At 44.2% G+C, this 25,257-nt stretch overlaps 1 protein-coding gene across 15 annotated transcripts in view; it reads right to left on the reverse strand.

The window, feature by feature from the left end:
- Positions 1 to 25,257, reverse strand: part of DNM1 (dynamin 1) — a 64,925-nt gene that overhangs the window by 22,497 nt on the left and 17,171 nt on the right. For 10 of the 15 annotated variants that reach the window (XR_009115441.1, XR_009115443.1, XR_009115442.1 and 7 more), the window contains exons 2-15: positions 18,958 to 19,031; positions 18,284 to 18,433; positions 17,722 to 17,925; positions 17,143 to 17,241; positions 16,304 to 16,464; positions 15,311 to 15,453; positions 15,097 to 15,232; positions 13,873 to 13,940; positions 9,371 to 9,509; positions 4,697 to 4,783; positions 4,448 to 4,518; positions 3,934 to 3,985; positions 2,711 to 2,722; positions 1,336 to 1,449 (exon numbers count right to left, since the gene is read on the reverse strand). Coding sequence is in view for 11 of the 15 variants with exons in the window: in XM_058038323.1 (XP_057894306.1) it covers positions 1,336 to 1,449; positions 2,711 to 2,722; positions 3,934 to 3,985; positions 4,448 to 4,518; positions 4,697 to 4,783; positions 9,371 to 9,509; positions 13,873 to 13,940; positions 15,097 to 15,232; positions 15,311 to 15,453; positions 16,304 to 16,464; positions 17,143 to 17,241; positions 17,722 to 17,925; positions 18,284 to 18,433; positions 18,958 to 19,031 (1,510 nt within the window). In the remaining 4 variants the exon portion in view is untranslated. Of the gene's footprint in view, positions 1 to 1,335; positions 1,450 to 2,710; positions 2,723 to 3,933; positions 3,986 to 4,447; positions 4,519 to 4,696; positions 4,784 to 9,370; positions 9,510 to 12,732; positions 12,872 to 13,872; positions 13,941 to 15,096; positions 15,233 to 15,310; positions 15,454 to 16,303; positions 16,465 to 17,142; positions 17,242 to 17,721; positions 17,926 to 18,283; positions 18,434 to 18,957; positions 19,032 to 25,257 lie in introns of all 15 variants that reach the window. The other 5 variants (XM_058038324.1, XM_058038322.1, XM_058038328.1 and 2 more) reach the window with 3 other exon arrangements.

The raw sequence follows: 25,257 nt of genomic DNA on the forward strand, positions 1-25,257 counted from the left end.
AGCCTCCCCAAGCAACTCTGAACACAAAGGGCAGGGGTCTTACAGCAGAGACACACTGATTTAGAGAAAGCCATTTCAATGCCTGGTTCTTTAATTAGGAAATTGCTGCCTGCTCATCCATAGCAGCACAGCAGTCATCTCCATGCAGAAAGCAATATTTAGAGGCTGATTCATCACTGTATTTGTCATCATTTCTACCTGCTGAGAAGAAAACAGGCCCACTGATAGCAACTAGACAAGAATCCAGTCCTGGCTGCAGCTCCCAGACACAATAGTGAGTGCCTCAGAACACCTGAGGGACACAAACCACAATAAAAGGCAGAGAAGTTTCTTCATTTGCAATCAGAAGCCCTAATCAACTCAGAGCTTACCACTACATCATACCAGACATTTTTCATCTCCCAGCACATTGAGGGGACTAAACCTTTCAATCACATCCTTACCAGAACCATCCAGCTATTCTTTCTATTTTCAAAGTAATCAAAAGGGACAATTATCTACCTTTGTCTTGCATTGGAAACAAGATGCTGTTGACAGTGATTTCAGCTGGAACGATTCTGTCTGCTTATAACAATTCCCACTGAAGCAGAAACACATCACAGCATGTTGCCAGAATTGCTAATATTCAAGATTATCAAACAACTCTACAGAGTAGGTCCATGTTCCTATCAGTGGTATTCCACACATCATTGTACTTCTGATCAGAACTCTGACCATTTACAACTCAATTTTAAATACAACATATTAAATATGTTATTTTTATATTTGCATGCTCAATATAGAATCAGTAAAAAGACATTCCTATTTTGCATGTTAAGAGCTGGACCTGGGTGAGATTAAATAATATACTACAAGTCAGAAGGAGCCAGTACCTGAGCTAGAGCTTCAGGTCCACAGCTCCTGTTGCTTTGCTCTGAGAAAGCTTTTTTCCTGGAACCAGGAGATGCATGAAATCACTGCCACGTGCCTTCAGAAAACTCACTGCTGCCCCACAAATGCCTAAAAGTCCAAATCTTGGAACTAACCCATCACACCCTTGATGATCACAGCTGCCACAGCAAAACGAATAAAGGTCAAATTCATTCCAAATGCCTGTCAACTTCCCACTAAGCCATAACTTCAAGCATAAATATTACTCCTTGTGCGTCAAACAAGCCACATTCACATCAATTCTGAAATGCTCAGCAGAACTGAGGCCATGGGGAGCCTGGCCCAAGGATAGTTTCAGCTTGTCACAAGCTGCAGACAGCACTGAGAAGTTTCATCTGTAATACCCAGTGACCTGAAGTCCTCATCAGATGCCTGAGACCCAAGCAGCAGAGTTGAGCTACTCACCTCATCATCCTTGTACCAGGAGAGGTTCTCTGCTGTCAGGACAAACCAATACTCCTTGGAGCCACCCTTCATGATCCCGATGTTGTTGATGGTGAGCCAGCCTTTCCGGATCACCTGAGGGGTGGAAGCAGTGAGCATTAACAAGGACAATCATTCCTGGCCTCAGGTGACAGAGGAGGGATCCAAGGGTATCCCTGCATGCAGAGCAGAATGGAAAGACAAGGAACATGGTGCTCTCTGCTGCTGCCAGAAGAGCCCTCCATTAACTGGCAGTGGAGGTCATTGCCCCAAAAGGGCCAGGAATAGCATAAAAAGGAGGCAGGAAGGAACCTGGCAGTGCTGTGCATTATACCCTCTGCCAAGAGGAAAGAGATACAGAAAGAACTACATCAGGAGTGCCTTGGACACTGGCACAACCTACAAGCACCAAATCACAGCAAAACACCCAGAAAAGGCCACACCTAGAGGAAACCAGGACACCAGCACACCTTTCTGCAAGTGTGGAGTGCTTCACTCAACTCAGGGTAGGGGGAACTAGCTCAGGACACAACCAAGCACCCCAGAAAGAATTTAGTTTAGTGAAAGAAGTCACTAAGGATAACAGAACAAAATGGTGCATCTGGAATTAGTACCCTGGACTTGAGCATACCCAGGTATTTGGGCAGTCATATTAATCTTGGGCAAGACAAGTTCCTAGAAGTTTAGTCTGTAAAGAAGCCAGGCATTACTCTCTAGGGGACTCCTATTCACCAAATGCTAGTTCAGAAAGCCACACGTGCCATAATCAAATGCAGGCATGCATCAGCTTTAAGACCTTAGCTTTTACTGTTACTGCACTATTCACACCCAGAAACATCTGCATGCTTTATTTGTACTGTGCTGTATGAATATGCTTGCTGAAAACTTCCTGGCATGGAAAAACCATGAGACTGCACTGTGTCTCTGCTGGTTGCATTGTGTGAGCAACCTACCCAGGTGGCCTACCTGGTTACCTGCCCTGGAGGTACAGGATCATTTAACTGGCAATTTACATTGTACAGGCAAATGCAGGAGCCTCGGGTGCTCAGCTCCTGCCTTCTAAGCTCGAGCTAGTCCTACTCTCCGTGTGGACAGGAGGGGGCAGTGGAACAGAACTGCACATCCTTGGATTGCTGCTTTTTATCTCCACCCACTCAAAAGATGTACCCGCAGCTCTGAATTCCTCCTCACCATACTACCTTTCCACCTCGTTTCTGCTACATCTGTGTCTAATGCCAGCTGCCCTCCTCTCCCCATTCAGCAGCAGAGAAAATAATGTGTTTATGCCCTGGTTTTGCCTTCCCAGATGCAACATTAATGTTCATTAGCACACCCTGCTGAGTGGCCTTCTACTCACCAGGATCTCATCCTGCAAAGGGGAACCATAGCAACAGCAGCAGAGCAGAGAGCAGGAGAGGAGCAAAGAGAGGAGAGATTATTACCAGGAAAGCTGGAGCAGGAGAAGAGAGGCTCAAAAATAAAATAAAATAGATTGGAGGCTGGTACCAAATCTTTTACCCCAGGTGTTAACACAAGCAACCCCCATCCCAAAATAAATCTGCTAATGGGAAAGCAAAAGCATTTTAGAGGTAGATCCAGAGTCTGCCCTTTGCACTCTTCTACCCTCAGCTCTACTGGAAGGGACTGCAGAGGATGGGATTCCCTACAGCTGCTCCAAAATGGCTGGCTGGCCAGCCCAACCTGCTAAGGACACCTGCCTGCCAACAATCTGAAACACTCTGCAATGTCATGTCCAGGGAGAGGTGGCCAATATTCTGTTATGAAGATGGATGTCAGGAGTGAATGCCTTTTTAAAAGACTAAGCAAAAGCATTTGCTTCCATTCTCTATGAAGCTGCTTGTAAGGCTTTGTTTCCAGGATCTTCTAGCCAAGATAGCCTTGCCACGTTCCCAGCAAATCTGGGACAAAGTGTCATTATTCTCTTTTTAATTCTGTGTACACTCCTTACAGCTCCTGGAGGATTAAGGGAAGTCCTCCCCTCCACTGCTGTCTTCTCCCATGGTGTGTTCTGATACATACCCACTGCAACCAGGGCTGTCATCACCCTCTATCCCCCTGAACAGAGATTTATACACTTCCAGTGAAGTTTTTCAGAAAAAGAGCCCATGAACTCTCTTGAAATCTCTTTTCAGAAAGTAGATACCACTCATGGGAAAGACAACTAGAAAGGACAATTCTGTAATAGTTCAGACCTGGTGTTCTGTACCTCTCACCTTGGCAGGAGAGTTGGCACAGTTAGTGAAGGGGCTGAACAAACAGGAATTTACAGAACCTTAATTAATAGGGATTTCTAACAGAAAAGCAAGACCAGATCTTGATTATCAAGCTGTCATTGTCCTCCATTGCTGCCAGATGTTCAGTTCTTCCTGACTGCAGGTACCCTAAACCACTATCCTCCAGTTATAAACAGCTTGATGTGTTAAAAACAAACAAAAAAAGGCAACACAACAAAACAACTTGGAGCAGTGCTGCATCCAGCCCAGCACTTGTCCACCTGGTAGCTCCCAGGTAGCAAACACGTCCTCCTTGCAGCAGTGAAGGAGATGGAACTTGGCCTACCTGGTTACCAGCTGCCTTCTTCTTGCTCATCTGGCTGCTCCTCTGCTGAGCACTGAAAACAACAGCAGAGACAGGCAAAACTTCTAAGGCTCTTCTTGATCACCTGAATTCCCCTCCCTCTGGATAGCTGCTACAGTGAGTTGGGGCCCCCCAGCACTGGCTTCAAAGCCTTAATAGCCCAAACTTTTGCCATCTGCTCTCTCAGCCTGGACTACTCATCTTCTCACTCCCACATGAACCTCATTTGGGTCACTAACCCTCCATAGCTGCTGGGTTTTTTTGTTCTGACACAAATCTAATACTGTAACATCCCCTTCCAGGCATCTCTATTCTCACCCCAGCCTTGCAGTCCAGAGCCACTGAAAAGACAAGCAATACTGAGAGCTGCTGCACTATTCTTGGGACAACAGCATCTGCACCAGGGCCTCTGCACCCCCTTTACTGGAGCAGCTACAGGACAGAGCCACAGGAAACACTCATGGAGAAGAGGAGGGAAGAGGAGGTGGGTGCTTACTTGGCAAAGCCAATGAAATCCTCGTGGTTTGTGTTCATGTAAGCCAGCTCAATGTCTATTAGAAGCATGACCTGCCAAAGAGAGGCACAGACAGGAGGTGAGTGACTGACACTGCTAACGCAGAGCCCTGCACATTGTTCATCCAATCCCCTCTGCAGCCACACACCCCTTGGCTCAGGCCCAACTTCGATATCATCAAAAGGTGTCCCCCAGCCAGTTTCCCCCCTGAAGCACACTCCTGATCCCCACCTGGTCCTTGGTCCTGCCCTCTCTCTCCCTGATGTGGGTGGTGACAATCCTCTCCATCTCCTCCCGCAGGTGAGGGTACTGGCTGAGCTGCAGGAGAGAGGAAACACGTGCACATGGGAAAGGGAGGTAAAAAGGGGGCTGCAGCCCCCCACATGTACACATGCACACATACACCTTGCTACCAGAAATTCTCAAGGGAAGTTCTAGAAAGCTGGACTTGCAGACAGATTTTTCCAAGTTCCTGGAGGTCTGTTGCAGACAAAGTTAATTTCTGCTTGCTCTGGGCTTTAGAGAAAAGCCCTTTTCAGTGTTGCAGCAACCTTTCTGTCTCACCAGAGACCTGCTCCAAACTCACCCCATTCTTCCTGTCATGAGGCTTTTGGCAAATCCCAGATATAAGTGCACTGCTTCTTGCTGGTGGGTTTTTCCCATTTAAATGAGTTGTTTCTCTAGATGTTCAGCATCTCACTGTAGCAGCTAAGCAGGTGAATGGCCTGTTCTTACAACCTGTTAAGCCCTCTAGGAAGTGAAGTGGATTTCAGTCCCTGTTTGCTGAGGGACTAAGCAAAAGCATCTGTCTCTCTCCCACATCTGCAAGCAGAGATACAGGATCTGAGCAGCTCAAGGCTTCAGGTCTCCAAGAAACACCGAGCTCTGGGCATCCAGCTGCTTCTACCTGTGCTGGGGCAGGATTACATAACTGAGATCTGTGCTCACATTGCATCTACAGCACATTTTTTGCCACATTACTGAGGAGTGAATCCTTTCCTGCCCACACTGAGAAGCAGGAGGACTCTGGTAGCTGTGATTCAAGGGAAGATTATCTACAGAGATAATACCTGAGTTTCACTTCTAGAATCAGCACCTTTAAAGCCCTCTGGGTTTCACACAGCTCCTGCCTTCTTGCCTAGAGTCATAAACCTCTAGTGATTCCTACAGCAACAACTGTTGCATCTCAGGTCAAGCCCAGTACAGCCAAATGAAATTAAACTTCCAGATCCAGAATTCAGCCCTTTCTTCCCTACTTCACCTATCCCCTGTGAAACTATTTTCCCTGTTTTTTTTAAATATTATCTCTAATTTGACTATGATGTCAAACAGTATTTCATTTGCCCAAGACATGTACTGCATTTGTTTTGGTCCTCCAGTTTATGAAAGCTTCTTCTTAAACTGGTTTACCCTTTTTTTTTTTGTATACATAATTATAGCATGCTACAAAGAAGTCTCAAAATGTGTAGCATCACTTCTGGAAGCCAGATCCCACACTAACCACCACCAATATTCCTAACATCTGCCAACAAATAGTTTCAAACTCTTTGAGCTCCCTTGCAGTCAAACAAGTTGCAATAGCTTAGAACTGGAATTTGGACTAGATCTGACACTATTTTTAAATGTGTAGTTTGTTTTTGAAGGCCACAGAGGCAGGAAAAATGTGGAATTTGTGTTCCCCAGTACCACTTCATCTTAAAAGCAAAAACTGGGTGTTCTCCATGATCTTTTGGTTCAGGCAGCTGGTTGCTTCAGAGACAGACAGGGAAAGCTTCCTGTTTCCTTTGGGGGGTTGGCAAAGGATAGATGGGCAAGTTATGTCAAACAGAAAAAACAGGAAGTTGGAAAACCTTCAAGCAAGTCTCAGCTTCTTTGCTTCAAATTTAAAAAAAATAAAATCAACAAACAAACACAGTCAAACAAAAACCACATGAAACCTCCCCCCACCATCCCAGTCCCAACCAGTTCAAATGCACACAAAGTGCAAAACAAGTAGTGGTTTATTCAGAACCCAGCTCATCCAGCAACATCCATGTGCAAAAATAAATTGGCAGCATTGGTCCCCATGCAGGAGCTTCTGACCCCAAGCATGCACAGGAGCAGCAAGGGTGGGCAAGGAAAAAGGATAAACAAGCCACAGGATGTCACACCACCAAGGAACATGCAACAGGGTGTAGAGGGGCAAGGAGTTATCACCAGCAGGACAAACAGCACCCAGAAATGCCATGACTCTGAAAGACAGGAGAGCAGGCGACCCTTCGAGGGGTAAATTCTGTCAGCCTGGGATCGTGTCCCAGCTCAGTGGGGTTTCCATCCTGCTTTAGCATCATTTTCCTGTTTAATCAAAATACAAGCTTACAGCCCTCTTTGAAAACCAATTTGTCCCAATGCTCCTTAGTTCCCCTCTTTGCAGATTCTACGAGTCCTTGCCAGCACACCAGAGATCAACCTTCAGCTGAAGGGCTGCTGACTTGCAAGACTTTCCTGCACTTGTGAGACACTGCAGTGCAGTCTGGCACAGAAGGTTCCTGCTTTTGGAAAAACACTAGCTAGAACATTATCTTCCTAAATGTAAGGGAGCATGCTTATACCAGCTTTCTGCTGCTTTTGGAGCTACCCTCCAACAGGAAGAAGCTCAGAATCAAGCCAGTGACAGGACAGCTGTTAATAGCTGTCTTCTTCAGCCCTCAGCTTTCTCTAATAGTCAACTTTTCATACAGGAAAACTGTACTGTGAACACAGATGGGTTTGTCACCTTCTGTGTTCTTTGATAGTCTCAAAATATTCAATCTATACAGCTTTGTCAATTGTACATACAATGATTTCTTCACCATCTGAGGTGAAATGAAATAATTGTGAGAGAACATAAACAATAACACACAACAGTTCAGGACAGCAACAAACCAAGGCTACAGGACTGTTAAGCTAATTCAAGAGGTGTTAGCCCAAGCAGCCTTTCTTTCCAGAAGCCTTGCAGGACTTCTGGTGAATTTAAAGGTTTTTGTCATCTTTTTAGATGCAGCATCAGTCCACATGGCAGGCTGGGTATTACCTTACAATTAGCATCAGTCCTAAAGTAGCCTTTTCCAGATGCTTCCCCTAATAGCACATGCTCTTGTCCATGTCAAGCAGTTAGAGCTATAACATGCAAAATAAATATTGCAAATTAACTAATGTCCCTGTGCTGTTACTACCTTATGGCATCAGAACCCATCTCAGTCCAGCTGTAATCCTTAAGTGGCCTTTTCTTTCTTTCTACTCTTTCAGAGGGAGGTACAGGCAAGATTAACCTTCTCACTACATGCAGACATTTGACTTAAAACATTCCTAAAGTCTTCCTTTTTTTCTTCCAGTACTACTGCTATGTGTTTTCACTGAGGCAGTTATTTTACATCTAACATCTGCCTCCCTGGCCTCTCTGGCTTTAACCACATCATTAGTCTCCTACAGTGTCACTATCACCTTCCTTACAGGATCACCCAGGTTGCAGCACCTTGGAATATCCTCACAGGGTCATCCATCGCATCATGGATTAAAAATCCACAGAGCAAGTGGGTATGCAGCCACTCCAATGACATGGTCCAACAGAGAAACTAGAATCAACACCCCTAGGGTTTTTATCATCATCTTTCTCTCTCCCCACCCAGAGCAGACATCACCAGCTGGATACAGAACACAGTGAAAGCAATCACACCCATCAAAATAAAAATCCACATTAGAAATAGGCTGAGAAGGAGTTGCTCTGCCTCAGATCAGACCCCACAATATGGCAACAGCAGGACTCCTCAAGAAATAGACTGGGCAGAGCTTGAGGCATGTCAAAGATGAGTTCTTACAGAGGTGGAAATGAGCTCTGCATTTCTAAGTGGGCCAGACCTTATTAACTCATCTTTTGCCTTACTCTGAACTCACATAAATTCTTATCTTCCCCTTCTTCCCAATTTAGGGCTCACCAAAATGCTGGTGAGCCTGGCTGTAACCCTGGAAGAAGGAAACCATAATTTCCACATCCTAAAATAGCCCATGGAACATTCCTTTCCAACTCAGTTTCCAGAACACACTTCTGTTGTGCCAGATGTTTCTGGCCCCTCGCTGGTAAATTAAATACCAATTGCCACATCTGCCTTTTTTTTAAAGGAGGCATGTGGTGCCCTCTCCTGGAAGGAACCAGCCCGGGAACCACGGCCACTCCTGCCCCAGCCTCCAAGAAGGATTTAACACCTTCCCTGTCACTCTCCACCTGCTGCTGCCCTCAGGCTCCACCTCCTGTGGTTCACAGCAAGCAAGGAAAAGCATCACACTACTTCGCCCTGAGCATAGTCCATGGAGTGAGAAATCAGCAGGAGAATGATGCAGAGGGTGTAATGCCTGGAAAAGCTCGTCTCAGAAGTCTGAATGTCTCTTGCAGAACATCTTGCACCTCAAACTTTTAATCAGCTGCTGTTCTGTAGATGCCATGGTTCAATATGCATTGCAGAGCACTCATGCTGTGAGGGTGGGAGGTCTTTTTCTACCTTTTTATCTTTTTCTAGGGTACCTGGATTTAAGGAGGTCCTAAAAATAACAACTAAGAAGTTCCAAATTTGCAGGTAATGGTACAGCAAATTGGTCTTGCAAAGGGTTTGATCCACACTGAGCCAAACAGAGGAAAAGATTATGTCAGAATAACCCACTGGGTCCCAGCTCACTGCTCAGCTAAAGAGTTGTCACCCACTCCCCTTGGCCTGCCTTTAAACTGCTCCTGTACCTGCAGGCTGCTGCTCTCCTCTAGATGCATTGTTATATCAATTTTCTCTCTCTAGATTTGCTGGAGTTCCTGGTGTGTGTGTGTGTGTGGAGAAACAGCATGGAAGTGTGTGGGAAGGGGATGGGCATTGACCTTTCTTCGATTTTTTGTTTCTTTACCTTTTCGCTACACTTTCTGATGGTGGATGTGAGCTCACTCACTACCATATCCACACACTTCAGACTTGGCTCCTTCAACTTCTGCACCTGCTTTTTCACTATGGCTTCAAAAGCGAGGTCAGGCGTGAAGAGACCCGTTCTGCATGGCAGGGGAAGGGTGGGAGGAAGCAACGAGGAAGAAGAAAGCAAAGCAGAGAAAGAGCAGGAAGGAGGAAGAAAGAAGGAAGGAAGAGGGAGAAGAGAGAAAACACAAGGCAAAATGAGAAGTGAGATTTTGGTTCATTCCATTAGTTTACTGAACCAGGTGAGCATTGCTATGGGGCCTGTGCACTGCCAAGTATCAGGAGAGTCTACAGGCAAATGGAAGTGTCCAAGGGGGAATGAGGTAGGAGCAGCTGGGCCAGTGAAATGGTGAGCTGTCAGGAGCAAGATGAATGGATGGAGCCCCCAGGGATCAAGTGATCACCTCCTGAAGGAAAGCTTCTTTGGATTTCAAGACACAACTTCTTGTCAGTGAGCCACTGTCCCTTTTCCTAGAGGTTCACCATTTATCATTTCTCTTTATCTCATTTCCCTTTCCTTCCCACCATAGTTATCTCCCCTTCCAAGTTTTCCTTATTCCAGCTGCAGGAAGCCTGAACAGGAGCCAGGCTAAGACCTCAGAGGTCTGTCACTTGCACCTTGTTTTGGCAAAACTGAGCTGATGTCTCTCAGTTTCAGGGATTTGAGCAAACCACTCCACTTACAGAACATTATTTCATCTCACCTACCTTCCCTGCAACATCAGCTTCCTCAGTAAGAACAGATGCACCCAGTATACAGGAAAATGCAAAAGTGCTACAGGACATCCACAGCTATACAAAGCATCCATTATACCTGCAGCATCAGACCCACCATAGGCCTGCTGTGATTTCTAAGGAACTATCAATTTCCACTGATATTTTGTGGTCTGTGTTCTCAATGGCTCTACTCAAAAAGAACAGAAAGTTCTCAGAAACTAAAGTTACTAAAATATAGCCAAGATCAATCCAATTCAAGACTACTGCACCAAAAAAGTTTTTCAGTGTTTCTTTTAATACTTCAGAGCTTCTACTGGCTGCTCTTTGTTACACAGCCTGAGTTACTTGTCTTACCATGGGCCATTACTTTGCCAGTGCTTTCAGGGAATAACATCCCCTTGGCATGGGAATGGGATATTGCTTTTCTAAAGCTGCAGTTTATAACCACACCTGGGGTGCCTGCAGCTACCAACAAATCCTGGGAGGGCTATAAATAACCACCCCTTCATGTAAATCAGGAATTTACTAGTTCACCTCATCTTTCACATCTCTGTGGATAACACCTGCAAGTCCCCAAGCAACACCAGAATTAAACCACTCTTCAACACATATTAGGGGATGTACAACCACTCTGCCTTTTAAGCAGCAAAGAGCTGGAATAAGTTAGAGGATTTGGATTCACCTAAGGGTCTTTCTACAGGTGCCACCAATGCCTCTTTTGAGCAAAGCATTTCCAGAGTTCAGTTCACATCCTCTGACCCAGCAGAGGTTTCCTACTAATCCAGTTGCCAGCTAAGCTCAAGTTATGCTGTTTACCTCACCACACTTCAGGGGAAGTCTGATTTTTTTCTTTTAGTTAGTCCCTTGCAATACCTGAGTATCACCTGAATGACAATATTTTGTTTCTTCATAAACAAAACTGTAACCATGGCTACTAAAGCACACACAGAGCAACCAGAACTGAAGTCAACCATGAACACCTTAGCAGTAGAATCCAAGCTGAAATGGAATCCTTTATTCCTGAATCTGTGATATTTCCCCTCCATCCATCTGGTCTCTTCTCCTCCCATATTTCCCACCCTGTTGTACCCACCACCTGATCACTTGAGGAACTGCTGCCTTCAAAACAGAGGATTTATTCTAAAATCATCAGTAAAAAGAGGAATGAAAAAGAAACAATGAAATAAGAAATTGGAAGTGAAGAAAAAAAGGATGCAATGAGAAAGAATCAATGGGCAGTTTTGAATAGCAACTGATGGATGGAGAACAAATCAAAAGAAGCTTCAGAGGGCATGAAAAAGGAGGGCCCTTCTGATCCAGTTAGCAGGTGACTCTGGATACTTGGCAGCCCGAGGGCCTGTGCTTACCTGTCAACAGGCTCTAATGGCAATTTTCTGGGTGCTTCCCACAGTCACACACCCCAAGAGAGGACAGCAGGACAGAAAAAGGAAGCTCCTCCAGCACTCTAGAAACCTGAGCAACCTCTCACTGCATCCACTTTGCTCTCCCAGTCTGTCCTGGGGGGCAAAGCACGTGTCTGCACGCCTGAGCCCTTCTGCAGAGGCTCTTGGCCCTAAGGACCAGGCACTTGTGCAAGGATGGCAAGTGTCACCACTTGGGCACCTGTCCCCACCCTTGCTGAGAGGGGGGTCAGACTCTGTGGAAACCTCCTGCAGTGCCCATTTACCTGCACCTGAAAAGCCAGTGGCGATTCCAGTCTCCAGTGCCCACCTAGTCCTAACTGAGGTGCCTTTCCACCAGCACCCAGCCCTGCCTGAAGCAGCAAGTCATGGCTGAGAAGAATGGCACAAGTCATCTTATCTTGCTCCCTTTTCAACCCCAAACTCAAAAACAAAAGCTGCCACATCCAAAGGGCAGAATCAAGGCTCCCACCCTTGACCCCGAAAATACCAGTATGGATCCCAAAGGACAAAGCCTGATGTCCTCTCTCTTGAGAGAGAGCACAGATGGAGCCCAGAGGCTGATGAACTTTTCTAACTTGCTTCTTCTCAGCCATGTGCTGCTATTCCAGATCAGGATATGGACCAAACCAGCCAGAAACCAAGCCAAACACCACAGGAACGTTTCCTTGAGATACAACCCACAACTGTAAGTGCTGTAGCTCTAAATTTCAGCCCCATACATCCCCCAAGGGCAACTCTGGGATTAATCCTCTCACTTCTACAAGAACAGAGGGCACAAAATTTAAATCCCAGTCTCTGGCTTGGAAAATAAACCTACATATTAAATTTCAAGAAAAATGTAGCCATAGAGAAATACCCTTGGTTTTCAAAGGAACCAGGAATCATGCTACAGACAAAGGGGTGGCCAGGACATCTCCAGAATGCCTCAGCTCTAAAAGATTCAGGCAGCAGGGCCATAAAACACATTCCACAGGGCTTCCTTTCTGTTTGGCTTGTTGGCTGGATCGCTCCAGGCTGGCTGGCTCTGCTCAGGTCTAGTCATGCTGAGGAGGTGGTGAAAACACCAAGTGTGGCTGCAGGCAAGTCCCTGCCCAGGTCACGATGCTGCGCCGCAGCCAGCGAGCAGGTGGAAGTGCCAACTCCATGCTGCCTCTGTTACCTTCTTGGTGCACTGTCTAACAGTATTGATTAACTCCGAAATGACCATGTCCACGCATTTCAGGCAAGGTTCTTTAATCTTCTTCACCTGCTTTTTCACAATGGTCTCAAAGGCCATGTCAGGTGTGAAGAGACCGGTTCTAAACACCCAGGGTGGGGACAAGACAAGGCAGGAAGGGGAGAAGGGGCAAGGAGAATGTCACAGAGTTACACACACATCTTGGAGCAGGCACCACCATCACCAAAACCCGGGACATGTGGGCTGGGAAGGGTCACATCCCCTGGAAAAGCCCTGACTGAAGTTCATTACAAATGAGGGATGCTTGGCACTTGCAAGGAAGGAGGTGCTGAGAGCAAAATCGATCTTAGCTGGACAGCAATAGCCAGGTCACCATTTCACCTCAGCCTAAGGGTGGCAGGGGTTGACCCCTCCACAGTGTATTTGACCTCAGAGCTGTGGAGGAGATGAGACCTTCCCTGGAAGATTTTCCTAAAGGCTAGGACACTGACATCTGATACCCTTTATCAAGTTCAGCTGGTAGCTGACCAAGAGAAAGGAATGAAAATAAATCTAGGTCAGTGTTTGTTCACATCCCTGTGTGCTCCAACAGGTACCTTCCCAAGAGCAGCACAATTCAGGGCCTCAGGGCTGAATTTTCTGACAACTCACCTTCACACTGAAGGGAATACAGATCTATTTGCTAACTGTGTGGGGCCAGTTGGACCCTGGTGATGGGCACAGCAGTGTTCCCTCAAATCTCTGGGGGAGGAGGGGCTGTGCACCAACACTTGTTTGAACAACTAAATGCTGGTTAGTGTGAAAATCAATGTTTTAGTTTTAACTAAACAAAGGACTAGTATGGGGTTGCATCCCTCTTCCTACACTTTCCTATGTAAAGGCCCAAAAAGGATGGAGAAGATGTGAAGACACCCAGGCTTTTACCTTGTAGGCTTCTGTGACTCCCACATGGGAAAAGAAAGCAAACTCTTGAATGATTGTCCCTATTCCCAGATTCAAGCCAGAGCTTATCCCTCCCTTTGGCTGACCTACCGTACCTCTGAAGTCTTCAACTCCATTTGGAAGGTCTAGAAGTATTTACAAGGCTTTTCAGCCAGAGCTCTGCCTGTGTGTGATACGTGCCTGATACCGTGGATGTTCTTGATGGCGTAGCTGATCTCCCGCCGCAGCTCCTTCTCATCAAACTCCATCTGCACCAGGACACAATTCCATCAGAAATTTTCTGAAACTAATTTACACAGCAGCAGACTTTGAAGAGAAGAGGTCCCATGCCAGCACTGCCACGTGACACACCAGATTTAGCCCAAGTGTTGGACACAGAGTCCAGCCACAAAACTGCTGTGGCCAAAGCAGGACACCCTGGACACACACAAACAGCTAAGGGCCTCCATTTACAGATGCCTCAGCTGCTCTTAAGGAGGTTCTTTGAGGTAAAGCACTGGGACTGAAGAGTTAGATGGCTTTCTAAAGAAAACTGGTTTGCATCACAACATTTAGCATGAGATCTTGGCAGCAGCTTTTTCAGTGAAGACCACAAATGTATAAAACATTTTGTGTGAATTGTAAATCTAACACAAGGAAGGCTATTTATTCCAGGAGAAAGGCCTCATCTTATTCAAATGTGAAAAAAAGAAAGCCAGTGCAAAAAAATGTTGAAGCAGAAAGATCTGGCTCTTAAGTTTGTTCCAATTGACATTATAAAAAGATTTTCAGTACCCCTCCTGATCAGGTTAGTGTAATTCACCATCCAAGAAAACTGTCTGTCCATAAGAATCCTCTTCCACTGTTAAGTGGTGAGTACAGTTTCTGTATCATTCCCACCTCTAGGCCATTGATAGGGGCCAGACAGAAGTAACTCCAAGTATACCTACAATTCTTTTTCCTGCTTCTTAGGTATCTATGAGTCCAACTTTAGATCTAGTCTGATGCTCAGGATCAAGAACTATGAGTTTCAGCATAATTCCTTTCACATGAAATTCAGTCATAGTAGATTTGACATATCTGTGAGGCCATTCAGTCATTGATTTACCATGGGTTCTGTTAAAGTGATTTTTCACACTCAATTTAGCATCTAGGAATCAAGTCCAAAAAACACTATCATTTAGCTCAGAGGAAGTTAAGTTCTGTCACAAAAACAGGGACAGAGGGAAAGTCAGCACTATGGGAAGATCCCAATAAAGGAGACACACAAGTGAAAAAAGTTGATAAAGGGGAAAACCATGAAACAAAGTAGCTGAAGAGAAAGTCTGTTGATGAAAGATAGCAAGAGGAGTAAGGAGACAGACAGAAGCAGTAACACACAACAGGAAACAAAAAGTGTATGTCAGCAGCAAGGGGAAGCAGTACCTTCACCAGCTCAAAGGGGAAACGCTCGTGGAAGATGCGGTTGATCCGAGCTCCTCCCGACAGCTCATAGGTGTCAATTTGGTCTCCAGAGCCTTCAATGCGTTTCTCAAAGTCCACAGCAAACTGCTGGACCATCCTGAAAGAAAACCAAGAGCATGAAGCAGAACTCATTGCTGAGCAGGCCTTTCCAGGGAGGGACACTGAGGCCACTCACTGAAGCAGAGCTTTGGTCTTGCGCGCAGGGTCATCGGGACGAAAGTTCTTGTACTCCTCCACCTCCTTCTCAATGGACAGCAGCTGGCTCTGGAGCTTGTTCCGCAGCCCTGGCAGCGTGTCACGGATGTGGTTGGTCAGTTGCTGCACAAGAAGAAGGTTTAAGATGACAATAAATCTCTAGGTAGTTACTAGGAAGAGTTTGCTGCCTCCACACTACAAAAAAGATGGAAGTTCCTCTCTGTGTTCAATTCTTCTGTGTGGTCCTAACAAAATGTCTATCCCAGGACAAATGCCAGTTATGAGCTGAAGGTATTCCCCCTCCCCAGCTCCTGCCTATTGCCCCCTCTACTCTTGACCTTCAGTTTACCTTCTAGTATGGTGCAAAACTCCCATCCACACAAACCAAACCCAAGAATAAACTTCACATTAAAGTATTAGCATTTGCTTTTTACATGAGGGTAGAAGCTACTCTGCCTTCAGATTAGCACACCATTGACACCCAATGTGGTGGTACAGCTTTTTTTAAAAAAAAAATGGGTGAAAAGGCAAGGTGGAAGGAGCCAAAACCATTCATGAGGCTCTAATAAGAGGTTTCCACAACGCACAGCTTTGTGGGAAACTCCAGTTTGAAGATGAATATTTGAATAAGGAGAAATAGGAAAGAGACTCTCTTCACTTCAGAGAGTATTTCAAGGGAGCAGAGAAGGAAGCAACAGTAAATTGCTGCTGTATGAAAGATAGATAGCCTCAATAGATGGGAAATAACTACCAGTAACACATAAATACTGCTAGGTACAGTGATCACTAGAATTTAGAAGATATCTTTTATCTTAGCCAGAAAGACCTTGCATTTTGATAGTGTATTATACCACAAACCAGCTACTGAAAGGATAAATCAGTGCTCTGCCTTTGGGGTGCAAGCTCCATTACTGGCCTCAGTGTTTCAGAGCCAGCGACACCATGGGCAGCAGTTCCTGACTGTGGACAGTACCTGGTTCAGAACTTTCTGCAGGAAGGGGGTTCCCATGCGATCAGCCATGTGTCTGTAGGCTGGGTGGGAGAGAAAAAACTTCCTCTCTGCAGCCAGAGCTGCCTGAATGTCCTTCTTGCCATCTATGTCCTTCTGACTTCTGTTGACCACACCAATGTAACCTGTGAGAGTGGGGTAAGAGATCAGATGGCTGCAAGGATGTAAATAAAACTCAGATTTGAGAAGGAAGTTACTCAATCAGCAGCATTACAAAAGGGGGATTCTAGAGGTAATACATTATTAGGGGCAACTGGAAGAGTTTAAAATTAGACTTTCCTTGAATGGCCCAGGTTCTGATATTTTGGTATGCAGGACAAAAATGAGTATGGAACAGGGAATTAGTTTATTTGTTATTGTTCCCCTAACACAAAGAACACTCCAGTCTCATTTATTTCAGACTCTCCTTTTATGAGTCCTTAGCACAGGTACTTTTGCCGTGGCCACAGCAAATATCACAGCTCAGAATTATTTAATCTCTACACTAGGCAGCAAGGGGAGTGTTTTAGACATCTTTCACAGTTTGCCTTAATGAAAAGAGGAAAGAAAAAGTAAAAATAAGAGCATAAGTGTGTTTCTGCTAGGACAACATATCAAGGTATAAATCCTTAAAAGTTCCTGTTAACAGCATGACTGAGCCCTGTTCCCCAACTTTTCTCACTTCTAGGTTGGAACAGAGATGGTTTAACCACGAGTTGTAAGAAATGTTATAAGAAGGGAAGGAAGGAAGAGGATGAGGCCAGGACACCTCACAGAGGGAAAACAGAGGAAAGAGATCATGGGCAAAGCACGAGGAAACCTACCCCGACGGAGGGGAAGCAATTTGTTTTCTAACACATCTCGTGCATCAGTTCCTTCATCCATAAGATCCAGCTTGGTGATGACCCCAATGGTGCGTTGGCCTATGGAAAAAATCACAAACACACTTGGATCAAATGACTCATGTATTATTTTGTCTGTTCACAGAGCTTACAGATTGCCCAACTCAGCTACTCAAGGGCTCCTGCACAAGAGGCCACAAGAGCAAAACAGACAAAAATCAAGATCAGTTTTCAGTTGTATCTTGCTGACTGCACAAGCTAAGCCACAGCAGAAAAGGATTTTAGTGTATATTTTCCTAGCTCTTTCTAGGCCAAATGCAAATGATTAAAAGAAAGAAAATCCTTCAACTCTTTATAAATGGAGCTTAGACAAATGAAGAAAAGGGGAGTAACAAAATTTCTACTACAGCAATTGTTAACACTCACTAATACCTCTCAGAAAATGTTGGTGAAAATACATCCCAAGACAACAGACATGAGCCACAGCTACTGGGCTAATCACAACCAAATGAAGATCAGGCCACTGTCTAGTAATGCCAGGATAAATCAGGAGACATTTACCTTGAGGATCCACCTCCTTTGCAATCTTCAGGGCATCAGAATTGGCCAGATCAGAGTTGGCTGGGGATACTGCTAGGATGAGGCAGTTCTCTTTGGTGACAAACTGCATGAGCATGTCTCGGATCTGGAACTCGATGTCAGGGGGCTGATCCCCTACAGGGACTTTTGTCATCCCTGGCAGATCCACCAAGGTCAGGTTCAGGACTAGACACAGAATTTAGCACAAGAGATGGTTAATGTAGCAATGTGCTGGTCTTAAGTACCACCTGTAGTTAAAGTGACTCCAATAAGGGATAAGAGATGTGCACACAAAAGCACACAAAGCTTTCCATTTCCTTCTTGTCAGTAAGAACCAGTTGCAGGTTGTTTCTACAGTGATTGTCAATGATCTCATCACCCTCCCCTTTAAATCTGGTGTTTTCACACTGATAGGAAAATTGTGCCCTCAAAGTCCTTCAACACATGCTACACTGAACAGGAAGGAATGACAGTACTTTGTTTTCAATTCACAATGGGGTGCAGAGCCTTCTACAAGAGCTGGTCCCTCTGCACTAGGACTCACCATGGGGAGAGTAGACTCGGAGATTGATGGGCACAGGGGAAATCCCCTTGTTGGAGCCAGTAACACGATCTGTTTCGGCCTCAATCTCCAAACGGACCTCCTCAAAATCGGTGAATTTCTTTCCTTTGCAGTGTAGGAACTCGCCATATTCTATGTAAACAGAAGCAGAGTCAGAAATAGTCACCAAAATCAGAGAAACACTCAGAAGTGTGATGAAAGAATCACACAACAAAACACAATTAAAGGGTTGAAGTCTGGCAAGGGCCTTTCCCAACAGAGTTTGCAGGTTGGAACAGTAGTTACTGCAGTCACATTGATGTGGTCAAAACCTGAGATAATTCAATTGAGCCCAACATCTTCACCCCCATAATTCACTTCATTTTCAGCAGGGTCCTCTGGCTTTTAGGTCTTACTCATGAGAGGCACAGCTGCATAGGCAAAGGAAAATTATGATGTGCGTGCATGAAGCCTTGAATAATAAAATAAAACAAAAAAAAAACATTAAGAAGCATTTTGCTTCTCAACACTTAATGCATTAGGCGTTAAACAGACAAAAAGGCTGCAGGTCATTTTTCCTTAGGAAAATCCTTATTTATTTTCTCCAATGATCAAATAAGACCTTCCTGACTAGGACAGCAATCCAACTGGACACACAGGGAAGGGAGCTCACATACCTGTGCTGGCATTGACCAGCTGAAGGACCAGTGGGCGCCTGGTTACGATGCCAGATCCACGTGGCAGAAAGTCCCTGCAATGAAACAGGAAGTTTTGGATGAGTGTGTGATTGTTTCCTTCCCTTTTTACAGCTTTTCTGCTTCTAAAAGTATACATGGACTCTAAGGTGGAGCCCCAGCTATGAGTACAAAGAAGTTTAAGTGACTAAAACAAAGTGCCTCTCCTTGAGAAGGGCAAGAGCTTGTTCTGAAGTAGTTTATACTCACAGCACAGTCCCTCTAATCGTGTCTGTGGCAGTACAGCTCCTCCAGCTGAAGTTCCAAGTTAGCTAACAAGCCCATTTAATACAGCTGTCTGTACTTTGGAAAAAAATACACTTTCATCTTTCAGAAAGAAAAGAGAAGCTGACACGGAGCCAAAGAACTAGCATGCCTCCTTTTGGCAAAAACAATTACACAAATTCACTCACACCCTGCACTTGAGGCTTGAGAAGACACCACACTGTCCCAGTGTGCAAACACCACGTGATACAACTGAGAACATAACCAGCAGCCAAAGGCTTGTCTCCACACAGGGTCCCTCCTGGATATAGCTATTAAGAGATCACTATTGCCAAGGCAAAAGTAGCAGTTTCTCTCTGTACTTTAACGAATCCTGAATTTTTGTGTATTTCCAAGTATTTCAAGGGAAAGCAGCCTTGTACTAATACTCTCCAAATGCTGACTTAGCAGCCAGAGCCCACCAGTTCTCCTTTGCTTTTCCTTTTTCTCCAATCCAAAGCTAGGCGTGCTCACTGTATCTGCTGATGACCTTGCTAGTTTGTGGTTTTCTACTACTTGGCTGTTCATGAGGCTCTTCAAGAGTCACTGAGCAGTTCTGAAAATATAATCAATTGCTTCCTCGCCTACTGAGGGAAGCATCACTTCAAAATATGTTTCCTGCAGCATGAACATAAAATTCTCTGTTAAAAGAAGCCCTGCCTACACTGGCAGGGTTCTGGCAGACAATCCTCCTTCCCTTCAGAATTGTGGTAAGGAATAATTTTGCTGATTCAGGAGTAACTACTGACTCTGCTGAATGAGAAATGCAGGGCTCTCCACTTTGAGGTATTCCTCTTACTCCTGCATGAACTTAAGACTGACAAAGTCCATGAAGATGAGAGGTGAGTTTGTTTCAGACAAGGCCTTGAGCAGCCCTGTCTCAGCTCCTGGTCTGGCCAATCATGTCCTGTGTAACCCTATGCAAGTTATTCTGCTTCTCTGTATTTCCATTTTCTCAGCTGTAAAAGTAATTGCCCATCTGTGGGAATGTCAGAATAACTTGGTAATATTCAAATGCAATGAGTGTAAGAAGGCACTGTATATCCTCTAACACCTCAAATAAAAATATCACCTGTTAATTACTAAGTCAGGAGTAATGGAACTTCAATTAAAATTAGACTGAAACTCATTCTCATTATTTTAGACTTTCCAGAAGTATAAAGAGTTAACTGGGGATTGCCTTTCATTTTATTTTCAAATAACACAGCTCTAGTTTTTCCATTCCAGTGGGATTAACCCTGGAATCTCTGAGACACTGCATCATTCTAACAGTTTTCTGCTGTCTCAGCTCCATTCCTATAGATGTCTGTGGTCAATATGTGGAAAAATCCTATCCTTGTATCAGTTGTTAGCATAACAAATCCATTTGAGTGCCACTAAATTATTTTGAACTTATACCTGAGAAAAAGGAATCATATTACTACAGATTCCCTTTCCAGCACACCAAGACAGTCCTCTAGTTATTGGTTTCCAACCTGCAGTATCAAATCTTGCTTTACTGTAGAAAAAGGACCACTTGCATTTATAAGCATGAAATCAATAGGAAGCAAGATCCTATTCATGCTGCACCATGTGTTCCTGCAACTTTCTGCTTTGGTTAAAATCCCAATTTCTCTGCTGTCCTTATCACAGCTACTAAGAAAAAAAAATCTCAAGACAAAGAGAGATAGAAAGCCTATGACACTGGGTTCCAGCATTATTTTTAAAAGATCCAATTTATTTGTTAACTCAAGTAGCTCCCAGGCTATTCCAAGGAAAAACCCCCGAGTCCTCTAGAGGACAAGACAACAAATCAATATGGAAGATTTTGTCACCTAAACCAACAATCTTTAGTGCTGCTCTAGTTCTGAGTGAAAATACATGCAAACCTGACCCCTAATATCAGAAAATGAATGTTCCTACCCACAAACTATTGGGAGGTACATGCAGTTCAACTTTCAAATTTTCTCTACACTTGACTCCTATTAGGAGTCACAGCCAAAAAGCTTTATTACAAAAAACCTACAATTGGAGCAGTATCATCCCACACTATCCATGTTATTTCCTATTCTTCATTTAATGTCTCTCTACAGTCTGCTGGAAAAACCCCTTCCTCCTCCAGCTCCAGCTAAGCCTTTCAAATGATAGAAAGCAAAAAGTAGGGATTAGCAAATTCCGTGGGGAGCTGGCTGAGTGCTGAGGAGCAGGAGGAGGGGAGAGCCCTGCCTGCCCTCTTGCAGGGTGCACAAACTGCTGCTGCAAATAAATACAACCACAGAGCACCTGTGGCACAGACAACATGCCCAGTACAGGCTGAGCTCACCTCAGAGCCTGAAGGGAGAGCTACAAACACAGTTATTGCTCCAAAAGGGCAGCCCAAAGTGATGACACCAAGCTGGAATCAGGAATACAACACACCAGGTAAAAACCACAACACTGCCAGGTGACCCAGGCAGGCAAGAGCAGAGGGGTTAAAATGGCTTATTCACTTCCAGCAGGGGACATATATGGCAGAGGGAGGAAAAAGATGGAATAAGTCTTCAGATTTAAAATGTTGTAAAGGCTTTGAGCACTGAGACAAGGCAGCCTGTAGGATGACAGCAGAGCCTCATTACATACATCACTATACGTGACTGCCTGAATTATGTTACTCAGGTTGAGGGCACCAACCCCCTTGTTTTCCACTTTCACTCTTTATCTTAAGAATTGGGAAATCCTTCTTCTGTTTCTTTGTTTGTAACACACAGAAGTGCACGACAACATTTGGTTTCCTGTGCTTTAAAGCAGGAATACAACACTGTGCCACTCCTCCAGGCTAGGTTTCATCTAGAAAATACACAAAGTAGCAGCTAAAACAGACAGAGCTGTATGCAGGGAATATAAATACTTAATTTGCTTGTAGCTTTCTTAGCTATTGACTCAAAATTCTGAATCAAGATATTGAGGTATCAGTTCTAGCAATGCAATTCCAAGCATTTTATCAAGGTTGGAAAACTAGGCTCAGATAATTACATTTCCCAAATCATCACTTATTGGAAGACTTATTTCTATTTATTTCACAGTCTTTTTTATTAACAACAGGCAAAGAGAATACTGAGCTAGGTAAATTCTTGGCCAGAGACAGATCTCCTCTTCTAGACCAAGGCAACACAAAGAACCAAGGATGCAAATCTTAACAGGTCTCAGGCTGGAAGAGTTCAGGCAGGGAAATGACCTGAAAAGGCATTTATTGTTGTATTTTGCATTGCTCAGTTCTGAAGTGCTTACACATGTTCTTGACTAGCCACCTCAGGGCAAGCACAATCACAGCATCCCCTCCAGTCTCATTACTATTTTCATATGCAGAGCTGCATGAGAGTGCAGATTTGGGCTGAAAGCTGCATTCTTAATGCAGTAAAAAAATATTGAAGGGAAAGTAGCTACTATAGAGCAACACCAAAATAAAATCCAAACACCTTGAAAACACATTAAAGCAATCTTGATGTCATGCAACAATCCATTTATAATCAGAGCACTGGGAATTGGGCTTTCCTTAATTGTTTTCTTGTTTGTTTGTTTGAGGCTTTTAACTAAAGCCAGACACTATCTACGAAAAGCCTTCATGCATTAGGAAACTTAGAATCCTAGAGAACAGAAAGGTTAATAGTGGCTATTAGTGACCAAAAAAAAACCACCTCTGCTCTATAAACAAGTTTCAGAATTCATTTAATGACTTGCACAATACAAAGGATTAGAAGTTAAAAATAGCATCAACCAAATACACTTTGCCCAAACTATTCATAAAACAAAGGAAATTGACAAACTGCTTGTATAAATCAACATATATTGTATGGAAAGGGAAGCAAAGAGAGATGCAATCAAAAAAAGTAGGACACATACCCATATGGAAAGCTTGGGATTACCTGAAGAGGCACACACTGAGACTTTCAGACATGTTGCTTGTGTTTATTCACTGTGCTACAATGAAGAAAATGTGACTGTCCATTAAAAGATATTTAGATGAGTTAGTTTGCTGCAGTAGGGGCACATTTGTGTCTACACACACAGAGTCTGCTCAGACCAAAGAATACTTCTTTACTCCTTTGGTCAAACACTTGGATCTGTTGTTTTCCTGTGAAATGAGACACTGGAGGACAAGCAATTCTTTGAGCATCTCAGTGACTGTTAGGGGCATGTTGTGCCTGCTCCACCAGCTTTGCTGGAATAAATGTTCTCAAATCCTGATAAGTACAAGAGAAGTGATTGCCTGAGCCAGTCTGTCCCTTCGTGCTCTGCCAGAAGTGTCAGCTCACTGCTTTAGGTTTGTGCTCTAAGGCTTAGAGATTCCTGTAACATTTACAGTGCTGTTTCATTCCAGCAATCTGGTGTTTGCAAATCTCTTTTTGACCCTGTAGCCATGATATCAGAAGTGATAACCACAACTTCCTAACAGGGAACAGCAAGAATGGCATCCCCACACATCAGCTCAGGCTGCAAGTGCTTCTCCATAGATTCTCTTCCACTGCAAATATGAGCATCATTTATTCCCTCCTTCCAGCAAATTCAAGTTTTGCACCTTCTCCATCCACTGGTAATCTGTATTTTTGAAAGGATTTTGAGTCAAACTTTTTCATGCATGATTATTGTCTTCACTGAAGCTGCAGCAGAACGAACTAGAACAGAGTCCCAGGCACCATCTCTCGTTCCACATGAACTCAGACTTTGCTTTCCCTGTCTCCAGAGAAGCTCAGAAAGCTGTTTGTAGAGGGCTCTGAAATACAAATCTAGGCCTAGTCTAGACAAACCAACAGCATAGCTGCAGTCAATTGTTTGCCAGACCTTTGAGATTTTTGAATCAGAATGCACTAGAGAAGGTAAAGCCTCAATTGAAGAGCCAAAACAGCAGTTTATGAAGACATAAAAGTAGTTGCAAAGAACAGAAGGGAACACCAGCATCTGATCATTTAATTTCTATTTGATTTCTTATTAAGCATCTATAGAAAAACAGGGTATTAAGGGATGTGATTAATCCCCAGTTTGGATTATATTAGTTTCAGAAAATTAAAATTCACACAGCCTCCATAATTTCATAGGGCTGTTTGTATTTTAATTTGAGTATTTGTAACTTCCTGTGTTCTGATGGTGCCTGGGGACAGCAATTCAATCAGAAATGCACTGCACAAAGCAGTATGCCAATATACCACAAGAAATCCAGTTCTGTCCCTATGGATTTTACTGTCTGGTTAACACAGTTCAGACCTGCTCCTGCCTAAGCTTCAAACCATTTTCATCTGTCAAGGCTTACAATTGATCATTCATCATTCTCACACACCCAGATCAAGGGTTCCTCCTCAGCTCATGATGGCACAGGGCTTCACAAGAATCCCAAGCCAATCCTGGGGTATTGGTACCTTTGACACATCATTCTTCTGATCACTGTGCCCATCAGCAACAGTGACATTTTCACATAAGCTGCATTCTGTGGACAGCTGACACATTTCTCTGAACAGCATTTCATCTCACAGCACCTGTATTTTCAAACATGTGCTTACTTCAGCACATCAAAATGAATCCTTAACACACAGGCTGACACCTATGGGGCACTTTAACCACACACTGAAAATATTCATATTAATCATATTGACTCCTAAAACAAACACCTCAAACAGCAGGAGCTTTGTACTTTCTGGTCACTGACTCCTAGTGCTCCTTCACAGTAGACATCATGAAGCTCTATACAAGGAAGAAATTTGCAGAACTGCCCTTGGAGCACCTTCCTGGTCTGATCCTTCAAGCAACATGCAAGTACATTTGTAAGCAATTCCACAATTCAGGTGTGGGACAAGAACAAGGCCAAGTTTGTTCTTGCCTCTGCCACCCAGCAGGTTGCCAAGAGGGCTGCATTGCAGACTCAGAGTTTCCTGCTAACTTGGTGCCTCTGTGAGCTCTTCTCTTGCCTGAGCCAAAGCACTTCTCAACTAAAAAAAAGCCAGACAGGCCAAGAGGAATAGCAAGCATTAA

This window comes from Melospiza georgiana, chromosome 20 (genome assembly GCF_028018845.1).
Source record: "Melospiza georgiana isolate bMelGeo1 chromosome 20, bMelGeo1.pri, whole genome shotgun sequence".
In the NCBI taxonomy this organism is placed as follows: domain Eukaryota; kingdom Metazoa; phylum Chordata; class Aves; order Passeriformes; family Passerellidae; genus Melospiza; species Melospiza georgiana.